The sequence below is a fragment of the Drosophila persimilis genome, unplaced genomic scaffold (genome assembly GCF_003286085.1).
Source record: "Drosophila persimilis strain 14011-0111.01,24,50 unplaced genomic scaffold, DperRS2 tig00000000-arrow-pilon, whole genome shotgun sequence".
In the NCBI taxonomy this organism is placed as follows: domain Eukaryota; kingdom Metazoa; phylum Arthropoda; class Insecta; order Diptera; family Drosophilidae; genus Drosophila; species Drosophila persimilis.
Genome location: NW_020825288.1, coordinates 23,297,321 through 23,321,619, shown reverse-complemented (window position 1 = coordinate 23,321,619; position 24,299 = coordinate 23,297,321). Strand labels below are relative to the sequence as shown.

The 24,299-nt window shown below is 44.2% G+C and overlaps 3 protein-coding genes across 5 annotated transcripts in view; all 3 read left to right on the top strand.

Annotated features, from left to right (window-relative positions):
- The first annotated feature begins 11,986 nt into the window (after nt 1-11,986).
- LOC6591802 (replication factor C subunit 1) lies at nt 11,987-15,440 on the top strand. The gene is made up of 4 exons (XM_026989580.1): nt 11,987-12,069; nt 12,123-13,585; nt 13,638-14,492; nt 14,556-15,440. The coding sequence occupies exons 1-4, from the start codon at nt 12,061-12,063 to the stop codon at nt 15,343-15,345; spliced, it is 3,117 nt and encodes a 1,038-aa protein (XP_026845381.1). The 5' UTR covers nt 11,987-12,060; the 3' UTR covers nt 15,346-15,440.
- Nucleotides 15,441-18,317: 2,877 nt separating this feature from the next.
- Nucleotides 18,318-20,268, top strand: LOC6604201 (replication factor C subunit 1; the record flags this gene model as incomplete). The annotated part of the gene is given in 5 exon segments (XM_026992563.1): nt 18,318-18,430; nt 18,483-18,733; nt 18,736-19,294; nt 19,358-19,762; nt 19,764-20,268. Coding segments are annotated over 5 exon segments (1,689 nt in total), but the record flags the coding sequence as incomplete, so codon positions are not given.
- A 2,476-nt stretch (nt 20,269-22,744) lies between these two features.
- Nucleotides 22,745-24,299, top strand: part of LOC6591800 (FERM, ARHGEF and pleckstrin domain-containing protein 2) — a 37,956-nt gene continuing 36,401 nt past the window's right edge. The window contains exon 1 of one of the 3 annotated variants that reach the window (XM_002017225.2): nt 22,745-22,936. The gene's annotated coding sequence lies outside the window, so the exon portion shown is untranslated. The remainder of the gene's footprint in view (nt 22,937-24,299) is intronic. The other 2 variants (XM_026985457.1, XM_026985411.1) reach the window with 2 other exon arrangements.

The window sequence follows — 24,299 nt, the reverse complement described above, 5'->3', positions numbered from 1 at the left end:
CCTTATTTGAAGACCCACCATTATCCTTTCACACGCAGTCCTTAGCCACCATCCGAGGGGAGGACGCTACGCGGCCGCCGCTCTCTCTTGCTGTCTCTTTCTCGGAAAAAGTCAATTAAAAAAGTTAAATAAATCATAAACTTGGCAGATGATTTGATTGCGGCACAGGATCCGTTGCCGTTGCCGTTGCCGATGCCGTTGCCGTTGCCCTTGCCTCACCCGGCCAATGGGCCACAATGTGTCTATGCGTCTATACTCAGAGTCGCTTCGGTTCGAAGGGTAGCTGGAATGCGCCCTCTGTTTGTTTGTGTGTTAGAGGCTTTCATCCTTCGGAGGGGAAGTACGAGTGCGAGTACGATTCCTCCTTCGGGTGTTTACTTTGCTGCGGTTTTCTTTTTGCGAGGCTTAGCTTCCGGATGATGATGATGGGTGGATGGGCGGATGGGCGGACATCCGACGTCGCCTCGTCCCCCAGTTGACTTTCGGGCAATCATAACTGTAACTGTAACTGTAAAGGTTCCTTCGCTTTTGGGTTTCCCTTCTCTCTGAAGGAAAATTTATGAAGTGTGGCGTGTGCAAGGACAACTCCGGACACGTGTACGGTAGTCCTGCATTTGAGTTCTGGGCGTGCTTTGGGGATTTCCATTATTAAACATTTTTCGTACCGTTTTTCGGCGACTGCAAGTGATTTGCTTTGATTTTCTTGTCTGGCATTTATCATTTCTCTCATTCTCTGTCGCTCTCTTTGGCAGTAAATGAATTTTAATCAAATATTCAAGTATTTTGTATAATTTATGATTTTCATGGATACTTGTCGCATTTTTCAAATTTCCTTGTTCCTTATGTTCCTAAATGTATGTATGTATGATATAATTCTTGGCAGACTTCTTAAAGTTGTCCGCACCCGCATCCGTTTCCGCAGTCTCCATAGAATTGGTAGCCAAAAAAATGCTTGAACGAAATTTATTATATGGGAAGTGCTCGAATAGAAGACATCTTGTGGATTGCAGTGAAAGATTTCTTCTTTCTAAATAGTTCTTAAGATAAAGGTTTATTTTGTATTAATCAAGCCATAATAAAAACCTCTTTAACTACAGATATTCATCCCTTACCGACTGATCTGTGACTAAACATCTGCTATATTCCATTATTAAAAGAATTCTTTATAGGTTCATTAGTAGATTCAGTTCCAATTATTATCAGAAATAATATAGGATAAAGAGTTCCCGCCATAGTTTCGTGGATAATATTCAAGTACCGCGGGTGAGGAACAAAACTTATCCATTTACTTCCCAAATTGTCTTCACGGCTTCGCCTGGTACTGTTTCTGCTCCGGCCTCCTGCTCCGGCCTCCTCTCCTTCTGGCATCCACTGCGAACTCCACTGCGCCAATACGTTTCCGTTTTCCTGTCTGCCCTGACATTTGCAGCATGTTGCTTGTCATTATCCTTGGCTCCTTTCGGCTTCCTCAATTTCTTTTCCATTTTTACTTCTTCTGGGGGTCTGTACACTTTTCGGGGACCTTACGAAATGATTTAATGACAACGAATGAAAAATTTATGGTGCGTGAAGTTTCTTCTCGCTCAAGGGTCGCCGGTGAAAGATTGGCAACGACATCTCGACATGATTAGCTGGCGGAGATTTTCTTTTTGCAACCCTCGTTTAAATAAATACATATATAGAATATTTGGAATGCAGAGTGGGCGAAGGGGAGTTCGCGTTGGACAGATAGGTTGTCCTGTCAATGTCATAACTATGTGGGCGTTCCCCATTTTCCTTTGTCTGGCGAGTCCATAATTATGCTGTCATTGCCAACATGTCCTCGATTAACCCTCCAGCTTTAGGGCTGATGCGGGTTGCAGGTTGGGAAACTTGGATCAAATTACCAAAGTTGCGATTGCGGTTTCGCATTAAAGTAGAAATATTGAGAAGCGCAGAGAAGGGTCAAGGTTTAAAGGTAATCTGAGAAGTTACTAAACAGACGAGTATAAGAGCAGGCAAAGGTTTTAAGGGAGCTTATAGAAAGAATAATTATCAATCATTTCCTAAAGAAAATATGCATTTGAATAAATAAGGCCTAGTAGTCAAGAGATATTCCAGCTGATTGGTCTTAGGTCTTCCCATAATAGTCCTGTTCTATACGGCCTTCTTAAAGTTTTCTCTTCCCCGTTTTCCTTTCCTTTCATTTCCAAGCCATTGAAGACGTCACAGCCACTGGCTGAGGCCATTAAAATTTCAATAGGTCCCCCGTATGGCCCCCTCTATGGCCATAGAGTTTATTCTTCTTCTGGGATACCGACCAATCGTTTGCCATCTTGTCTCTTGTCATTATTGGACAATTCATGCGCATTGCGTAAACATCCGTTAAAACTTTATTTTATGCCCGCCATTTTACGAACGTTTTGGTGTAAATACATTTCCGCCAGCAGTTCAAAAGCGGACAAGCGACAACGGTCCTCTGACCAGGACAAGCACCAGCACCGGACAGGGGACACTCCAGTAGCCAGAGCCGAACCGAACCGAGCCACCAGTGGGCATGGGGACCAGGAACAGGGGCAGAATCCGGCTCAGGAAGCGCAAAAAATGGCGACGCCAGAAGAGAAACGGCAACAGAGATAAACGGCGCGCCGGTAGAGAGAGGGAGTGAGAGAGCGAGAAAAAGAGCGAGTAAGGCATAAATTATGCACTGCAAAATAAACGACGAGGCACATAATAAAAATCGGCAAAAAATTGTGTATGCAATCAAAAGCATGAAATGGCAAAGAAAATATGAACGAAGAAAGAACAAGTCGAATGAGGAATGCTCTTTGGGGGTTACAGTCTCCATACATAACTCTGAAAATACTTAACTATAAAGTTCTGCGAAGTATTTTTCACTCTATAACAATCGAAAAAGAAAATAAGGACCTCATTAAATAGTACACAGTTTCATCGTTTTTAATTTTTTTTCCTTTCAATTCTTTAAATTTTCCATTCAGAGAGAGTACCACAAAATGAACAAAGTGGAAAAAAAGCTTTACAAAAAGTCCTTTTTTGCTGCCACACAAGAAAGCAATTTAAGGAACCCCTGGCAGAGAGTGAGCGAGATGTGAGATGCGAGATGCGAGAACAGCAGCCTGAACTGACAGGGGCCAACAAAAATAAAGAGAAAAGAAAAGCTGACAATTTTAATGAAAAATCTTTTACATTGCAAAGACAAGAAATGAGTATGGTACGAGTATGTACTCGTATATTTTTGTGACAAGCATGTGACCCAATTATGTGCAATCATGGCGACAAGTTAGAGGAATCATAACATTCACTGGGGATCTGGATCACAAAAGGCGAAATGTCAGCGGCACAAGACACGAGACACGAGACGTTGTTCCTTCCAGCAACAATTTCAATTTCAATGCGGCTGACAGCGCCAGTCCGTTCTGGAGATCCCTCCCCCACCGGCCCCACGTTTTGTGTAGTACAAATCAGCCAGCGAAGACAACGCAGATGCTGATGATGATAAGGATGATGACGACAATCAGCGGCAAACAAACAAGTTAATGTCCGCTCAGAGGAGAGTCGCAGTCGCTTCAGTTGAGTGGTAGGTGGAGATGGAGAGAAATTTGCTGGGCATTGTGTGTGTCCTAGAAAGGCTTTTGTCCTAACAAGTGGCCACAATTGAATAAATGAATGCGCAAACGAGTGGGACGATGACAATGCTACGAGTGAATGGCGTACCATCGTCGGAGCAGTGGAACAGTGGGCATGGGTCAGGTGAATGCTCATTATGCTCTACTCTCCGTCCCTTTCTAGCTCTCTCTCTCTCTCTCTATCTCTCTCTGGTGCATTGTTTTGCGTGGCTGCAATTTGCGCTCTTTGTCTGCACTTTGGGGGCTATGCAAATAATTGCTTTATGCTCTTGTTCTTGGTCCTGTTCCTGGTTCATGGTTCCTGGTTTCTGGTCTGGTATGTCCTGTCCTGTCCTCTCCTCTCCTGCAGCTATTATAGACAGTCCCCCTCTGCCAGACAGCATCGAGGACTCTCAACATGACTTAATGAGCTTTCATTGCAGTGGCCAGAGTTTGAGTTTTGGCCACAAACTAAGTTAAGTGGATTTCTGTGGTTGCCCAAAAACATAATTGAACATCAATTGCGTCATTTGTTTAATGTCCAGGCGAACAAACCCAAAGCCTAGATTAGAGGGAGGTGTGCATGCGGTGGACTTGTGTGCTGCCAACTTGTGCGATATTTTGGTTGCTTTACCGCCAACTGCCAACTGCCAGGGCTGGCCACTTGTCTGATATATCGTATTGCTAGCTAATCAAAAGCATGCCAGATAGTGATGACCCCACTTAATAGTCTTAGCCTGTCCTCCCCCTATGTATACCCCATAGATCCCTATGTATGCACCCCCCAATGAAGTGTTCGATAAGCGGGAAAATCTCCCACGTTCCACTAAGGAACCCAACGAAACCAAATCAACAATTACACAGCGAATTAAGTTAAGGCCCAAGACGGGTCAACCCAGAAAACTCTGAATACTGCTGCCAACTCTCTCATTAGGAATTCAAAGAGCGTCGCACAAAAGTCATTGATAAAACCCTTACCCTGAAACCGAATCGGCTTGGTAGCGGAGAGGGAGGGCCCGAGTTTCGAAACAAAACAATTTACGTATAAATTAATTTACTTTCATTAATTAGTTGGGGCATTAGACGCTCTGCTCTGCTCTGCTCAGCTCTGGGGTGACAGTGTGGAAAATTGAAATGTAAAAGTTTTCGTTTTCGTTGTTTCGTTTGTTCATTTTGGGGCAAAGAGAAATTTGCATAGCAATTCAGCAATCATCCGAGAGTTACGGGAGGAAAAGAAAGATTGTTTTCTATTTTGCATGGCAAATTGAAAGGTTCACTAGAAAATGAAACTCTTTTGCCGGAATTTCTGTGTCAGGGCTGGAGAAATGCGATATCAAAAGTGAGTCTGAATAAAGTGAAAGATAAAGAAAGTTTGTGATGAAATTTTACCCCCAAAAAGCCAGAATCTTAAGGAAAGATCGAAATATCTATGATTGGTGTATTGGTTAATTGAAGAAGAAATGAAATCAAACTCTTTTGGAGCCATGAAATCCTTTTTCCTTACCATCCCGATGAGTATCTCCAGTTTTATTTCATCAACTTTAGATTCCGCCTTTGATGATTCGAGAAATGCAATCCCAAGTTTACAATCAAACAAGATCTGTCACGCCTTCTCCGAGACCCTCTATAGGCCGACGTCAACTAACCCATTAAGATTTTTGATGTGTGTAAACTATAAAAATCTTGTTTGCTTATACGAGTATTCAAAGCGGATGGAGACTATTGTTCGATCCAGAACCGAAGCGCATGCGCCATAGAGACAGAGGGAAAACGTTTAAAATGCACATAAATTAAATGGGAAAAGAAAATGTAGAAAAGGCAGAGCAAGGAAAACTCATAAGGGAGATGCACTAAAAAATCCGTAGGTGTTGCCATTGTCACAGTCTGCCCGCCATTGGAGGTAGACCCAAACCCAAACCCAAACCCGAACCCGAACTCAGAGCAATATTGGAGATCCAATAAAAGTCAGTCAAACGTTCGATCGAATTTATAATTTCATTAAAGTTTCGTTAAAATGGCGCCACTGGACGCGATAGATATAAAAATGTTTATGCATCCGATGCTTAAGAGAAAGATTATAATAATTGCACTCTAGCCGAATCCTGCTCTCAATTATAGGCAATTTCTGGGCTATAAAAGGTTATATAAATTATAGAAAATTGCCGACAAACTTTTGCAAATTTCCGCTGTCGTTAAGTGTTCCTGTTTAATGTTCGCGATGAAAGTAATTGATTTTTTTGTGGCTCAATTTATGGGTGTGTTTAATGGTTAGACATCAAAATATTTGCACAGCCATTAAAAGAGAGGAAGAGGTTTTTATGGACGGAATACATATATATTCTAGAAGAACATTTTAATCTTAAGTATATATCTTTCCTTATTCCTATTTGCAGAGCTGGATGTCGAATACCTCACTTGTTCATTCCATACGATCACATATCCCTCCATTTTATACCCCCTTTATTGACTCTTTATCCGAAAACCAATGCGCCAAAATCCACACAAAGTTTATCTTTCATTAATGCTACTATTTCATAATTTTAAATTGGTCGCGAGTGGACTGGAGTGGTTCGGACGGAGAGAACAGAGACAGAACTGAGGGTCGATTCCAATGCTACAAAGAAAACAAATTTATAACTCAACAACAACTACAACGGAGGCTGAGACAGAGACTGAGAGACACAGAAAATCGTGTAAGAGAAATGAAAAGTTGAAAACCTATAAAATTTAAAATTGATTGTTCAATTAATCTTCACAAAACTTGACAACAACGGACGATGTGTTTTGGATATGGGGTTTTTTTTTTTGGGTAGAGCAGAACAGAATCAACGATAGTCCCAGGAGTTTCAAAGATTTGCTTAGTTAGCAAAATTAAGATATTGAAATCCAGGGGGCACTCCTCAAAGACGTTTTGATCTCAAAGACGTTTTGGGGAGCATTGCAAATAGAGGATTTAATCAAATGTTCTTCCATAATGCTAACTCCCCCTCGAAAGCTCTTAAGCCTCGACAAAAAGCCATAGTTATAAACACCATAATCAATATATACGACACAATGGCTGCACAGACTGAGAGTCCCCTCCAATGACAAAGGGCTTAAGAAGACAAGTTACATAAAACCAGTTACATAAAAGAACCCAAAAAGGGGAAGACCGAGAGAAGCCCATAAAGACAGACCCCTTTGCACCTCTCGGCCCCAGACAATGCAATAATATTTTTCATAATTTTCTGTTCAGTTTCTCAGTCTTTCTTCTTTTTTTTTGTGTCTGTGTTGGTTGTTAACCTACAGTCAATTAATGTCCCATAATTTTCAACTTCATATATGGACAGAGGCGACCGGCGAAGGACGGATCGAACGATCTTCGAGAGCTGCAACGGTACCTAGACTCGACTTTCTCAACTTGTCATAAGATTTCAGTATTTTTTGTCTGTCTTTTAATTGCTAATAGGTATTTTGATCGTTCTGGATGGAGGGGCAGGGCAGGGAACGAGGGCTCAGTCTGGTTAATCAATATGAAAATGCCGCCAGAGCGGAGCGCGTCAAATGAAAACCGATCCCGATATCGATCCCGAATGGCGATGGGGATCCTTGGCGTTCATTTAACGATCGATATGGAAGCAGTCTTCGTCTTGTGCCCCTTCCTCTGAGCCCCATCCGAGCCTGCTCCAATCGTCAGCTAATTTCCATGTCTGAGTTTTGGTTCCATCTGTCGCCCGGCCGATTCGATTGGAGCCCCTTCTTCTGGGCTTCGTTTACGGCTGCCTCTTTCGGCATCATTAACATTTTCGAGATTTAATCATCAAACATGGCGCAGCATCGGCTCTGCAGCTCACCTTAGTTCGGCGCTGTCCGTTTGGATCGGTTGGTGGTAATGATGGCATGTTCTGTCTCTTGTTTAGTTGCTTGTCGTACATGCGCTTTTATCGGCATTTAAAATATATCTATAAACAGTTCGAGGAGCAGCGATCATGGTAGATGCAGAGGCAGCTACTCAATAGGCATGGATAGCTATGGGATTCCATCAGTTTGAGGCGCCACAGTGGAGGAAAGCCACCGAATTGCTCAGATCAGCTCGGTGGCTTACCCAATAGGAAGGTAATCGGATATATCCTGGTCATAAATGTCTACGAGATTAGAGTATTCCATTAAAGTGGTGGATGTCGTAATTATTAAAGATGAGTCTTCTTTGGGTTAGAAGAATGGATACTTTAATGGCTAAATATACGATCTAATTGATGATCAAATTGCAGAGCCTGAATAAGAGATCACATACAGAGTGGCATATTGCTGTTCCAGTCTGTCAGCCATTGCTTTAATGGAAAGCCCTCTACGGAATGTTTTATCCCAGAAATTCCCTTTAAGAAAGCTGAATTTTCCTTTTCATTCCTACTCCTACTCCCCCTCTGAAACCCCTCCCCACACTTTAGTCAGAGGAATACAGCATTTTCATTGATTTCAATTTGCCTGCGTTGCGACGCCATATTTCAATTTCTGACCGACGCACAATTTACAAGCCATAGCATGTGTCTCCAATGGCCCCCACCCCCCGTCCGTACCCCATGCTCACTCGTACCCCATATATCTCTGTCTCCCTTCTGCCATATAGCTCCGTCTCTTTCGTGTGTGTGCAGGAGTAGGAGCAGGAGCAGGACAGTGGACAGACAGCTTAATTGATGAACAAAGGCGTTTGGGCCAAAAGTTGTGCGTTTGTTTAAGAGATAGCAGAGAGCCATGTCTGGGCCCTGGACAGAGAGTCTTTTTGCAGAGTCCGACCGAAGTTGAGGACTTGCAGAAGTCGTACAAAATATTTAACACCCGCTGAGCGTATTTATGGGAGAATGAACCTGTGTGTCCTACTCCTTCTCATCATCAGCAGCGTCCCCATCGTCGTGGTCTTAGTCGTCGTCGTCGTCGTCATTCCCATCCACATCCACATCGTCATCGTCCATGACTCCACCATTTTGTCTTAGACGGGGCCAATGTATGTACAAGTGAGTATGTTAGCTGACAGGAGCGCTATAAAGGATGTGGAGGGGGATCTTGCGATTGGTTTTAAGGGAATGATGTTGGAATACTTTGGTGCTTTTATCTACACTTTAAAATGATATATTATTTATTTATATGAGAAACTACTATATCAAATTTATACTCTTTAAAAAATATCATATGCTGTATAGAAAAACCTTTCCTTGTAATTACTCTAGTCATATTATATTGTAGTTTAATTCTTTCGCCTTAACAAACTGGGACCGCTCCTGTTCTGCCACATCCTCGAAGAAGCTCCTCTATCTCTCTCTCCCTTTACAACCTTACAATCGTTTTCTCTTTCTCATACATATGGGAGATTTGCAATTCCAATTGGCGCGACGTCTTCGCTTCGTCTAGGTCTTGCTCCTTCCACTGATGATTAGTTGTCGTCTCTGTGTCTATCCCACTCTCCCCTGCTCTGTCCCTCTCACTCACATCTCCCTTTCTCTTTCTCTGGTGCTGTGGAGCTTTCTATGGCTTTGGCCTGGGCCACGTTTAACCTTCTTTTTATTGCACACACGATGCAATTATTTGTTTTATTAACTGTTGAACATGTTTTCTGCGCACATCGCGCCATGTTTTCCCACTGATATATAAGTCGCTTCCAAATTGTAAATTGCAAATTTTATTAATTTCTATCCATGGGAAACTTGTTCCCTCCTCGATCGCGGCGCTCCGTGTGGGCTTTATTCAGTTTGGCTTTTCGTTCGATTTGGGTTGGGTTCTGGTCGATGCGATGCGGTGCGGTGGAGTTCGATTTAATTAAATTATATCTATGGCCATTATTGAATGTACAATTAACCTTTTAAGGTATTTTTGATGGGCTGGGCACTGGAACACGGGAGTAGGTGTACTCTTTCCAATCTACCTGGAAGCTCAAATATTTCATTAGTTAATACCTAACATTAGCACAGAATTAACATAAATACAGTACGAGAATGTATGTATGTATATATTTGTTTGCCAAGAAGGTTATATAAGGCGTTGGGGTTCATAAAAGTCAACTACACGAATCCCCCCCTTAAAAGATTAATCAGCTAAGCAAACATAATAAAAGGCTAAGCGGCATTTTGCGACACTTTGATAAATATCGAATCAAAATAATGCGTCAAAATAATTAATCACGATTAAACAGGGTGGAGTCAGAGGCGAGTGACGGGGGGCTGAGGCTTAGCCCTCTGCTAATGATCGATAAGTGAGGGTCGGGAGGCAGCAAAGAGTAGAGAACAAGTGTTTTCCATCACACGCCATTCCCAAATTAGTGGAAAACAATGAGAAAAGCGAACCCCTCGCTGAAAAGCTCACAACCCACCATCATGACTCTAACACTTTGCAGAGGCAAAATGTCACATAATCGGGAAAATCAAATGCAAATGTAATAAATCCGTGTGAAATGCGCTCAGTGGGCGGGTCGGTCCCGGTCCCGGTCCCGGTCCAACCCCAGATTTGTATTTATTTACTTACCGACGACTTTCGGGCGCATAATTTAAGGCCTGTCCAAAGGGATTGGAATCCACCCGAAGTCAATTTATATTCATAGTTTTTCCGAGTGTGGGAACTCTGTCATGTGGTTTCGCATCAGTCAGTCTGTCAGGCTACTGCAACCCTTTTTTGCATGTTTTCACCCAAAAATGTATGTATTTTTTGGTTTTTCTGCTTGGATGCATACGTTTTTTGTGGTTTATCAATGAATGAATAGATTCCACTTGTTGAATGCTGACTGATAGGGCTGTCCTTCTTTTTATGAAGTGTGGGGCACAGTCGCCTTAAAAAAGTGAATTTGATCTTTAAATAAGGAAAAGTTTGCCAAAAGGGCTATAAATCAACTGCCTAGCTCTTCCCTTACCGTCTCTGTAAACGTTTGTTTATATAAATTTTAATCAAAATCGGTGTTCAGCAAACGATCATTCAAAAGCGGCCCCAAGGGTAACATTTGATGGCTTTTAGCACGTGCAACAGGCCGCAAGCCGCACCAGAGTGCCACAACTGTGGGTGGTGTTGTCGGGGGTGTCGGCTGTCCGCAACCCTTAATTGCGCGTGTAATCTGGGCGCCCAGGGCTGTGAAAAGCGGGGTGGAGGCCCTAATGCCCTGTAAATGCAACAAAACAGCTTGTGTGCTCTGGGGATTGACTTCAGTGCGATGTAAAGTGCCGTTGATGATGTGATTTCGTCTCTGATTTGATTAGATTGCATTTCATTAGCGGAAGATTGATGAAGCATACGTCAAATAACATGGTAAATGCATAAGAATGTAAGCCGATTTGTTGTTCAACTTTTTTCGTGGTGAAAAGTAATTTGTAGAAGGTTTAAAATGGAATTTTAAATACTTTTAATGTGTTAGTTTTAATTTGAATTTTGAATTGCAGCCGCGCAAGCTCAGGCTGACATGAACAAAAGTTCTGACGAGCTGCACTCTAACTTCGGTAAGTAGCCTTACAATTATTTTCTGTTTCTCCGATTTTATAAAAAGGGTTAGCCTTTCAAATCTATTTGAACTTTCAATTTGCAATTTATTGCCAAACACCAATTATACATGAATTTTCAAACTGCTACTGCACAAAAGCTGTTTGGTAGGAGCTGAGAATGTTAATACAGTGCTGTTAAGCGCAGTTTTCAAGTGCATGAACAGGTCTAACTTAAAGAAAACGAAAAAAAAGCTGAAAATTTTCAATATGAAATTTAAAAAAGCGTAAATAGTGGTGTTAACAATTTTTTATTAAAGTGATATTGAATATGTATTTTACATAATTTTCATTAACACATCCAGTTCTGTGGGGCTAGCTTCTGATTCTCTTTCGTACAACATGTCACTCCGTAGTTAAAACAGAATTTTCAAAGTCTTCCCGAGCTATACCTGTATATTTAAATACTGATTCGAATTTTTTTTCCTGCTTAGTTCCATGGAATTCCTTAGTTTTGTCTTAACGAGATTAATCTGGCTTAATGCCCGCTCAATCTATAGAAGTAAGCCTCCAAAACCTAGTGCTGTCTCTGATATTTTCTCTCTTTATCATGATTTGCCTTAAATTTCTAAATATTTTCAAATTTAAGGTAATCAAAATTGAAAATTCCATTCTTCTTAGCGCACAAGATTTTGTTGACGGAAAAACGACAACCTGTTTTAGAATTTCTAAATTATCTGTTAAACTAGCAAATATCGTTAAGATATAATGATTAACCGGCCACATTTTCTTAGCCAGTGGCAGCTTCAAAAAAAGTCAAAATATAAAAAATCAAAAATTTCAAGCTTCCCGCATGTGGTCTTCAAAAAAATCCATTCTTACGGGAAAAAGCGTAGTCGGCAGCACTGGGCTAGTGTGACCGAAGTGAACAAAAAACATAACCCCAAAAACCATAAACCATCGCGGCGGCAGAAAGAAATCCATGCATTGTACAAATCTTAAAATTTAAAAATACAAGTGCTATAATGCAAAGGGTATGTTGTGAAGTGTTTGGTTATCAAGCCCATATTTAATTGTTTGCCCTTAGAACATTGACGCATTCTTCAAGCGGCTGCCAGGCAAAACAAAAAAATCTGATGAGGAAGAGCAGACGCCATCGAAGGCGCCAAAACGCCGCAAGCCCATGATCATATCTAGCGATGAAGAGGAAATAGCCGCGAGTCCGCAGGAGCCAAAGAAACGCAAGACGAGCAGCAAGGCCGTATGCAGCGATGAGGACAAGGTGGTCGCCAGTCCAGATGTATCGCAGGCAAAGAAGCGTGTCACAAATGGTGTTGGAGGAAAGAAGCCATCGCTTTCCAAGCTGAAGCCGGTGCAAAAGGTGGATCCAACGCAGCTGTTTGGTGGCGAGACCATGCGCGTGGAGAAGCCGAAGCAAAAGACGAAGGCTGTCATCGAGTTTGAGGATGAGGATATCGATAAGAGTCTCATGGAGGTGGATTTTGATGAAAGCGTAAGGGCAGCGGAACCTAAAGAGAACGAGAAAGGGAGAGTGGCTATTGCTCCCAAGTCGCCCTCGCGCAAACGAGCCAAGCCCGGCAGCCCGGAGCCGTCAAAGAGGAGCAGTCCAAAGCCACCGAAGCCGTCAAAGCGTATCAGTCCAGAGGCAGCAAAGCCCAAGAGTCCGGAGCCCCCAAAGCGCAGCAGTCCGGACACACCAAAGTCGAAAGCTAAGGGCAAGACCACGACGCCACGTGTGAAGAAGGAGAAGCCGCCAGCGGACCTCGAGACCAGCGTGTTGAGCGATGAGGAGCGCCACGAGCGGAAGCGCATGTCGGCAGTCCTCTACCAGAAGTTCAAGAACCGCAGCGCCTGCCTCAATCCCGGCAGTAAGGAAATACCAAAGGGAACACCCGACTGCCTGAAGGGTCTCACGTTTGTGGTCACCGGCGTGCTGGAGTCGATGGAGCGGGAGGAGGCCGAGTCGGTGATCAAGGAGTACGGCGGCCGTGTGATGACGGTGGTGGGCAAGAAGCTCATGTATCTGGTGGTGGGGGAGGAGGCTGGTCCCAAGAAATTGGCCACCGCGGAGGAGCTGAACGTGACCATCCTGAGCGAGGATGGACTATTCGATTTGATCAGGGAGAAGTCGGGACAGGGCAAGAGGCAGCAGGTGAAAGAGGAGATTAAGAGTCCAAAGAAGGAGGAGAAGAGCGAGTCCAGACCAAAGAAGGAAGAGCCCAAGGTAAAGAAGGAAGTGAAGGATCAATCATTGGCCAAAGTAGAGAAGATGGATTCTAAGGTGAAGAAGGAGAAGGAAGAGTCTGTGCCAGCAGAAGCCGTCAAGGTGAAGAAGGATAAGGAAGAGTCTGTGCCAGCAGTCGCCGTCAAGGTGAAGAAAGAGCCCACATCCATAGACACTTCCCAAGCTCAGACCAGGCCCGTTGTGAAGCCCCTAGATCTGGGCAGCATGGCCTGGGTGGACAAACACAAGCCGACGAACATCAAGGAGATCGTGGGCCAGGCCGGAGCAGCCAGCAACGTGACCAAGTGAGTAAAGTAACCCCCATGTCCACCTTCTATTGAACCATCTCCTGCGCAGGCTGATGAACTGGCTGTCCAAGTGGTATGTGAGCCACGATGGCAAGAAGAAGGCGCAGCGACCCAATCCCTGGGCCAAGAACGACGATGGTAGCTTCTACAAGGCTGCCCTGCTGTCGGGACCACCAGGAATAGGAAAGACAACGACAGCTACGCTAGTGGTCAAGGAACTGGGTTTCGATGCGGTGGAGTTCAATGCCTCCGACACTCGGAGCAAGCGTCTACTCAAGGATGAGGTATCCACCCTGCTGGGAAACAAGTCCCTCTATGGCTACGTTAATGGACAGTCGCAGGCGGTGTCCAAAAAGCATGTGCTAATCATGGACGAGGTGGACGGCATGGCTGGCAACGAGGATCGCGGCGGGATGCAGGAGCTAATTGCCCTTATCAAGGACAGCTCCGTACCCATCATTTGCATGTGCAACGATCGCAATCACCCGAAGATTCGATCTCTCGTCAACTACTGCTTTGACCTGCGCTTCCAGCGGCCGCGTCTCGAGCAGATCAAAGGCAAGATCATGAGCATATGCTTCAAGGAGAAGGTCAAGATCTCGCCGGCCAAAGTGGAGGAGATCATAGCAGCCACAAACAACGATATTCGCCAGTCCATCAATCACATTTCCCTGATGAGTGCGGGAGAAGATATTCCCACCCAATCGCAGGCTAAGGTGGAGCTGAAGACGGCCTCCAAAGATCTGAAGCTGGGACCTTGGGAAGTGGTGCGCAAGGTCTTCACCGCCGAGGAGCACAAGCGGATGTCTTTCGCCGATAAATGTGATTTATTCTTCCACGACTACAGTCTGGCGCCACTGTTTGTCCAGCAGAACTATCTCCAGGTCACGCCACAGGGCAATAAGTGAGTCTCGGTAAATCCTCTAATAGGAATCAGTTTATTAACTTTTATCATATTTTGCTTCAGAAAGGATATTCAGGGCAAAGTGGCAGCCACTGCGGATGCCCTTAGTATTGGCGATATGATAGATAAACGAATCCGTGCCAACTCCGCCTGGAGTCTGCTGCCCACGCAGGCATTTTTCAGCTCTGTTCTCCCGGGAGAGAAAATGGCAGGCCACTTCACGGGGCAGATCAACTTCCCCGGCTGGCTGGGCAAGAACTCGCGGACCACGAAACGGGCAAGACTGGCCCAGGAGCTGCATGATCACACTAGGTCTTGCACCTCCGGCTCCAGGCTTTCCGTCCGGCTGGACTACGCTCCCTTTCTACTGGACAACATAGCCCGTCCGCTGGCCAAAGATGGCCAGGATGGAGTGTCCGCTGCACTGGACGTAATGAAGGACTACCACCTGCTGCGTGAGGATCTCGACTCGCTAGTGGAGCTGACCGCCTGGCCGGGCAAGAAGTCCCCGCTGGATGCCGTGGATGGCCGCGTGAAGGCGGCCCTGACGCGGTCCTACAACAAGGAAGTGATGGCCTATTCCTACTCCGCCCAGGCGAACATCAAGAAGAAAAAGTCGGAGGCAGGTGCCGCCGATGAGGAGCTGCTGGGCCTGGAAGAGGACCTCGAGGAGGGCGAAACCAATCGCGTAGACTCGGATGAGGACGAGGATAAAGACAACCTAGAGCTAGATGGCCTGATCAAGGCCAAAAAGAAGTCCACGGCTGCCAGCACGTCGAAGGCAGCGAGCGGATCCAAGAAGTCGACCGCTGGTTCGACGGCCGCCAAGCCCAAGTCCAGAGCCAAAAAGTAAACCCAATGTTCCTTTGTTTCAATTTATACATTACTTCATTGATGGTTATTCACTTTACGAATCTCTCATCCAATAAAAATTCATGTTGAAATAGAGCACCGTTTAACTATAAACTTTATTTATAAAATAAAAGAATGAAATTTTATTAAAATGTATTCATTTACTCATAGTTTTCCCCGGAATATATTTATATAGCGGATCCAATACATCTATTTAAAATTGTAATTCTTATTTGAATAGTAAAATGTGTAACGCCATACAAATATTTTTGACGACTTTTTGCCTGCGTGGATTTTGTAAGATGACACCACCATATAAGAGAAATATACTCAAAGTCACAAGATCCTTAATACAATACGTATACTGAATTTACGGGCCTAAGCGGTTGTTGCATACTAAAAAGAATGTTCCATGAGGACCACGCGATGTTTGACTTTCCATTTTTTAAGCCTGGACTGACAGGCTGTCGAGTCCGAGACAATTCGCTCATAATAAAGGAGACAACATAGGTCATTATTTTTCTTATGTGTGTATTTAAAAATTGTTCAGCTCAAATCACATAAATACTACAGTTGTGCAGTTGTGTCCGCACCTTCGTAGACTATTTGAACAAGCAGGTGGACGTGAAGTCCCACAATCAGAGCCATCATTGAGATGGCCATCCAGTGCCTGCAGGCGTCCCTATTGCTGGTCGAGTCACTCATGAACGAAGCATATGTTCTAAGTTCAGTTAAACTGTGTAGAAAGAAGAATGTACAAATCATAAATTATCTGCTACTAGCAAGTTCGCTAAACAATTCAAAACAGAAGAAAGTTAACTTAAACTATTCATTAATTAAGACCTGACATTGGAAGCATAAGTATCAACGGGAAAATTATGGAACTATTTATTGTAAACTAATATGGTACCAGGAACATATCTTGATATTTTTGGTAGTGAGGAGACCAGATACAGGAACCAGAAAAGAGAAAAGTAGATTAGTTTATGGTATATTGGTAAGAAAATTCCTCAGACTACCTTTTCATAAGGCCAAGGACTCCTTCGGGTTTATTCGAAATAGCAGATATATGAGAATTAAAATATAATTTAGGTACAAAGATAATGCCCAAGTCATTAGCTTCGTACAGGCGTTCGAAGGAAATGTTATAAATTGTGAAGTCAGACCTTCACACCATATTTTAAAAGACTTTAAAAGATTTTAAAAGGGAACCAGACTAGAAATCTATCTCCTCAAAATGGCAAGTCCAATCATTCCCAGTCAGTAATAGGTTCAGTTGTGTGGAGGCATCTATTCTCTTGTCGAATAAATCTCGAATCTGCTGGTTCAGTACCATAATTTTTTCTTTCTGTCCAGAATTTGTATATCCTCAGGCATATAGATTGGATAAAATAATATACTTTTTGAAGGTCTTACACTGTGTAACTCAACTATAATTAATATTACTCTCTATTGGTGTTGCTCCTACGTTGTGAAGGTTTGTCCCGTCATAAATTTAATTTTTATACAATTTATAATTACGGTCGGCAGAACCAATTCTTGAGCGAGTCGATTAAGCCATGTCTGTCTGTCCGTCCCTATGAGCGTCTAGTGCTCAGAGACTATAAGAGCTAGAGCAACCAAATAATACGAACCTGCACAAGTGTATTTAAAAATTTCGAATCAATCTATAAAAAAAATTGGTGTTCGGTGGGATGCTTGGCGAAGCCATGCTCCAACTCCTCCTCCTGTATCTCTTTGCTCTTTTAATTGGAGTCGGACTAGTCGCAGATCGCGGTGGAGCAGGGCGGCTCATTGATGGGATTGATGGGCCAGCATTTTACTGACATTCGTGGTGGTGCTGCAGGCAAACGTAACGTGATGTTGAGCGTGGCACCGTATCCGCCACAGAGGAAATCTTGGACATGCGCTCTGACATAATAAGCGTTGAGGGCGACAACGGACCCGCAGCCTGGTCATCCTTTGGCTGATTTCTTATGGCTGCCGACATCTGTCCAGAAGAGCAGACACTTCATACACGGCAGTGTTGCGAGGCTTCTCCGAGTCCCCGGTACCGATGATGCCTACGGATTCTCCCAGAAACCTAGAAGAGGAAACGTTTTAGGAGCAAAATTACGCGGGTGAATAGTAGAGAGAGGGATTTACCTGGTCACGTTAATGCTGTCGTAGTAGGAGTAGGTCCAGAGGAGCAGAAGCCCAATGATGCCCATGGCAATGTCGAACGGCTTTTCTCTGTCACCTCTGTTCCTCTTGTGGTGGATACGCCCATCGCTGAGCAGCGTATGAAGTCTTAGGGCTCTCTCAAGTACATGAAGCTGCCTTCCACAGGATTCGCGACGTTCCAGGATCTTTCAGTTGTCTTTCTATGATTTTGGTATGGTTTTGAATACAGAAATAGAAGGTCACACTTTTCAATATACCGCAAATATGCATCTAAGAAACAGCCTTTATCGATTCCAGACTTCGGTTATCGGGCTAAAATCAGCTGAGAAAACCCGGTCATCGATTTCGATTTCAGTATTTCATTGCAAGGTGTGTGATTACTCTTAAACGGTCACACTCCTCAGCTGGCTCAAAAGAAAAATGGCGTTGTCGTGAGCGGGACGAGAAATTTCTACACACGGGTCGCCGCAGCCAATCCTCAGCAGAAATGCAATAAAATTGCATCTATTAACGCGTTGCAAGCCTTCGAACAGTGGACAAAATTAGCGTGCAAGTGGAATACAGCGATTGACAAAAGAAAATAGTGTGTACCCGATGGTTTTTCACCGTTCATTTGCTCGAGGGCGCGTTTTTTTCAGTTTGTCACTTGATAAAATTTTTATGCGTAAAAAGTTCCCTAAGTTCTCGCTCTATTGTGTGTATATATGTTTTTGTGTGAAGGGCGCAGCATCGCAAAAGAAGAAAACCGGAGCAACAGCCAAAAATCCATGAGAAATTTCTAGCCCCGGATCTTAATTTAATTGAAATTAATTGCCGCTCAACAGCCTCAGCCCAGCTCTTGGTTCTTTTTTGCGCAACTCGTTTTTGCCGACGAACATCAAGGAGATCGTGGGCCAGGCCGGAGCAGCCAGCAACGTGACCAAGTGAGTAAAGTAACCCCCATGTCCACCTTCTATTAAACCATCTCCTGCGCAGGCTGATGAACTGGCTGTCCAAGTGGTATATGAGCCACGATGGCAAGAAGAAGGCGCAGCGACCCAATCCCTGGGCCAACAACGACGATGGTAGCTTCTACAAGGCTGCCCTGCTGTCGGGACCACCAGGAATAGGAAAGACAACGACAGCTACGCTAGTGGTCAAGGAACTGGGCTTCGATGCGGTGGAGTTCAATGTCTCCGTGGAGCAAGCGTCTGCTCCCACGCTGCTGGGAAAGAAGTCCCTCTGTGGCTAATCAAAAAGCATGTGCTAATCATGGACGAGGTGGACGGCATGGCTGGCAACGAGGATCGCGGCGGGATACAGGAGCTAATTGCCCTTATCAAGGACAGCTCCGTACCTATCATTTGCATGTGCAACGATCGCAATCACCCGAAGATCCGATCTCTCGTCAACTACTGCTTTGACCTGCGCTTCCAGCGCCCGCGTCTCGAGCAGATCAAAGGCAAGATCATGAGCATATGCTTCAAGGAGAAGGTCAAGATCTCGCCGGCCAAAGTCGAGGAGATCATAGCAGCCACAAACAACGATATTCGCCAGTCCATCAATCACATTTCCCTGATGAGTGCGGGAGAAGATATTCCCACCCAATCGCAGGCTAAGGTGGAGCTGAAGACGGCCTCCAAAGATCTTAAGCTGGGACCTTGGGAAGTGGTTCGCAAGGTCTTCACCGCCGAGGAGCACAAGCGGATGTCTTTCGCCGATAAATGTGATTTATTCTTCCACGACTACAGTCTGGCGCCACTGTTTGTCCAGCAGAACTATCTCCAGGTCACGCCACAGGGCAATAAGTGAGTCTCGGTAAATCCTCTATTAGGAATCAGTTTATTAACTTTTATCATCTTTTGTTTCAGAAAGGATATTCTGGGCAAAGTGGCAGCCACTGCGGATGCCCTTAGTATTGGCGATATGATAGATAAACGAATCCGTGCCAACTCCGCATGGAGTCTGCTGCCCACGCAGGCATTTTTCAGCTCTGTTCTCCCGGGAGAGAAAATGGCAGGCCACTTCACGGGGCAGATCAACTTCCCCGGCTGGCTGGGCAAGAACTCGCGGACCACGAAACGGGCGAGACTAGCCCAGGAGCTGCATGATCACACTAGGTCTTGCACCTCCGGCTCCAGGCTTTCCGTCCGGCTGGACTACGCTCCCTTTCTACTGGACAACATAGCCCGTCCGCTGGCCAAAGATGGCCAGGATGGAGTGTCCGCTGCACTGGACGTAATGAAGGACTACCACCTGCTGCGTGAGGATCTCTCGGCCGGGCAAGAAGTCCCCGCTGGATGCTGTGGATGGCCGCGTGAAGGCGGCCCTGACGCGGTCCTACAACAAGGAAGTGATGGCCTATTCCTACTCCGCCCAGGCGAACATCAAGAAGAAAAAGTCGGAGGCAGGTGCCGCCGATGAGGAGCTGCTTGGCCTGGAAGAGGACCTCGAGGAGGGGGAAACCAATCGCGTAGACTCGGATGAGGACGAGGATAAAGACAACCTAGAGCTAGATGGCCTGATCAAGGCCAAAAAGAAGTCCACGGCTGCCAGCACGTCGAAGGCAGCGAGCGGATCCAAGAAGTCGACCGCTGGTTCGACGGCCGCCAAGCCCAAGTCCAGAGCCAAAAAGTAAACCCAATGTTCCTTTGTTTCAATTTATACATTACTTCATTGATGGTTATTCCCTTTACGAATCTCTCATCCAATAAAAATTCACGTTGAAATAGAGCACCGTTTAACTATAAACTTTATTTATAAAATAAAAGAATGAAATTTTGTTAAAATATATTCATTTACTCATAGTTTTCCCCGGAATATATTTATATAGCGGATCCAATACATCTATTTAAAATTGTAATTCTTATTTGAATAGTAAAATGTGTAACGCCATACAAATATTTTTGACGACTTTTTGCCTGCGTGGATTTTGTAAGATGACACCACCATATAAGAGAAATATACTCAAAGTCACAAGATCCTTAATACAATACGTATACTGAATTTACGGGCCTAAGCGGTTGTTGCATACTGAAAGGAATGTTCCATGAGGACCACGCGATGTTTGACTTTCCATTTTTTAAGCCTGGACTGACAGGTTGTCGAGGGCGAGACAATTCGCTCATAATAAAGAAGACAAGATAGGTCATTATTTTTCTTATGTGTGTATTTACAAATTTGTCAGCGTAAATCACATAAATACTACAGTTGTGCAGCGAAGTTTTGTCCGCACCTTCGTAGACTATTTGAACAAGCAGGTGGACGTAAAGTCCCACAATCAGAGCGCGAGCATTGAGATGGCCATCCAGTGCCTGCAGGCGTCATTTGATGTCGGGGAAGAGGAAACGGAAGCCGAGCTTATCAATCCCATGAAAACCAAGAATATCGAGAGTCCCTATGGCTGGTCGAGTCACTCATGAACGAAGCATATGTTCTAAGTTCAGTTAAACTGTGTAGAAAGAAGAATGTACAAATCATAAATTATCTACTACTAGCAAGTTCGCTAAACAATTGAAAACAGAAGAAAGTTAACTTAAACTATTCATTAATTAAGACCTGACATTGGAAGCATAAGTATCAACGGAAAAATTATGGAACTATTTATTGTAAACTAATATGGTACCAGAAGCATATCTTGATATTTTTGGTAGTGAGGAGACCAGCTACAGGAACCAGAAAAGAGAAAAGTAGATTAGTTTATGGTATAGGGGTAAGAAAATTCCTCAGACTACCTTTTTATAAAGCCAAGGACTCCTTCGGGTTTATTCGAAATAGCAGATATATGAGAATTAAAATATAATTTAGGTACAAAGATAATGCCCAAGTCATTAACTTAGTACAGGTGTTCCAAGGAAATGTTATAAATTGTGAAGTCAGACCTTCACACCATATTTTAAAAGACTTAACTGGGAACCAGACTAGGAATCTATCTCCTCAAAATGGCAAGTCCAATCATTCCCAGTCAGTAATATGTTCAGTTGTGTGGAGGCATCTATTCTCTTGTCGAATAAATCGGGAATCTGCTGGTTCAGTACCATAATTTTTTCTTTCTGTCCAGAATTTGTATATCCTCAGGCATATAGATTGGATAAAATAATATACTTTTTGAAGGTCTTACACTGTGTAACTCAACTATAATTAATATTACTCTCTATTGGTGTTGCTCCTACGTTGTGAAGGTTTGTCCCGTCATAAATTTAATTTTTATACAATTTATAATTACGGTCGGCAGAACCAATTCTTGAGCGAGTCGATTAAGCCATGTCTGTCTGTCCGTCCCTATGAGCGTCTAGTGCTCAGAGACTATAAGAGCTAGAGCAACCAAATAATACGAACCTGCACAAGTGTATTTAAAAATTTCGAATCAATCTATAAAAAAAATTGGTGTTCGGTGGGATGCTTGGCGAAGCCATGCTCCAACTCCTCCTCCTGTATCTCTTTGCTCTTTTAATTGGAGTCGGACTAGTCGCAGATCGCGGTGGAGCAGGGCGGCTCATTGATGGGATTGATGGGCCAGCATTTTACTGACATTCGTGGTGGTGCTGCAGGCAAACGTAACGTGATGTTGAGCGTGGCACCGTATCCGCCACAGAGGAAATCTTGGACATGCGCTCTGACATAATAAGCGTTGAGGGCGACAACGGACCCGCAGCCTGGTCATCCTTTGGCTGATTTCTTATGGCTGCCGACATCTGTCCAGAAGAGCAGACACTTCATACACGGCAGTGTTGCGAGGCTTCTCCGAGTCCCCGGTACCGATGATGCCTACGGATTCTCCCAGAAACCTAGAAGAGGAAACGTTTTAGGAGCAAAATTACGCGGGTGAATAGTAGAGAGAGGGATTTACCTGGTCACGTTAATGCTGTCGTAGTAGGAGTAGGTCCAGAGGAGCAGAAGCCCAATGATGCCCATGGCAATGTCGAACGGCTTTTCTCTGTCACCTCTGTTCCTCTTGTGGTGGATACGCCCATCGCTGAGCAGCGTATGAAGTCTTAGGGCTCTCTCAAGTACATGAAGCTGCCTTCCACAGGATTCGCGACGTTCCAGGATCTTTCAGTTGTCTTTCTATGATTTTGGTATGGTTTTGAATACAGAAATAGAAGGTCACACTTTTCAATATACCGCAAATATGCATCTAAGAAACAGCCTTTATCGATTCCAGACTTCGGTTATCGGGCTAAAATCAGCTGAGAAAACCCGGTCATCGATTTCGATTTCAGTATTTCATTGCAAGGTGTGTGATTACTCTTAAACGGTCACACTCCTCAGCTGGCTCAAAAGAAAAATGGCGTTGTCGTGAGCGGGACGAGAAATTTCTACACACGGGTCGCCGCAGCCAATCCTCAGCAGAAATGCAATAAAATTGCATCTATTAACGCGTTGCAAGCCTTCGAACAGTGGACAAAATTAGCGTGCAAGTGGAATACAGCGATTGACAAAAGAAAATAGTGTGTACCCGATGGTTTTTCACCGTTCATTTGCTCGAGGGCGCGTTTTTTTCAGTTTGTCACTTGATAAAATTTTTATGCGTAAAAAGTTCCCTAAGTTCTCGCTCTATTGTGTGTATATATGTTTTTGTGTGAAGGGCGCAGCATCGCAAAAGAAGAAAACCGGAGCAACAGCCAAAAATCCATGAGAAATTTCTAGCCCCGGATCTTAATTTAATTGAAATTAATTGCCGCTCAACAGCCTCAGCCCAGCTCTTGGTTCTTTTTTGCGCAACTCGTTTTTGGGCTGAAAATTCAATAAGCACGTAAATTCCGGAACACACCCCAAACCACCGCACACCCTGCTCTGCTTTCCCCGCGCTTACGCACAACCACTCCACTCCCCCCTCGCGGAAAGGAATGCTGGATTGGCAAAGAGAGAAAGAGAGAGGAAAGCGAACCCAAAGGCAAGTGTAGACTTTGACAACAGCAAAATGAGTGGGTGGCCCTTTGCAAGGTAGATTTATGTGGGGTGAGGGATTCGCAAATTAGCATTATAGTTGCTTTTTTGTGAACGCTTAATTATAAAAAAGCAGTGATTTGTTGTGGAAAAAGTATGTTAAATTCCTACTTCACGGTATTGTCAGTATACGCTGCCGATTGGAGACCGTTTTCTTGGACTTCCTGACCTTCTTGTGAATATACCGTGGCCTGGGCCCCCCTCAACACTTTACTCAGTCACTTCTCTGCTTTCTCTCTCCTTCGCACTCCTGCTGTTGCTGTTGCTGCTTCTGCTGCTTTTGTTGTGTTAGGCACAAGGACACGCCATGGCATACGCATACATTCATGCGCAGCAGGGGACGTGGGGCAGGGGCAGGGGCAACAAGAATTACAGTTACAGTTTTCGGCCCCGAAATTTTTTGTAAACACTTGTCGCCTGCGCCGTTGACGTCGACGCAGACGCTAGCGTCGCAGTTGCCGCGCCTTTTCTTCAATTTTATTATGTTTTTGGCAACACATGTTTACGGGTTTTTTTTTTTTAATATTTGTACCGTAAACTTTGTAGGGGGAGTGGGGGAATAACCCTTTTCAGTGAGAGATGGTTGTGAATGGGGATTCAAATGAAGAGAATCTAGGGAACATTTGTTAATTATTTTTTTTTAAACGGTGGGGGTGACAATTTGTTGTCCTAAATGTAAGTTTCCGTGGACTTATTTCGAAAATCTTACGTTTTCTTATATTTCAAACACTTGTGTTTTCTTGTCCTTCTGCTGCCGCTTTTTCTCGCATTCTTCCCGGCGCCCCTTTGCCACATTTTCTTGCACAAAATGCTCCAAATTCAGGTCATTGCATTTGTTTGAGCAGCGCCACCCACCCATTATGC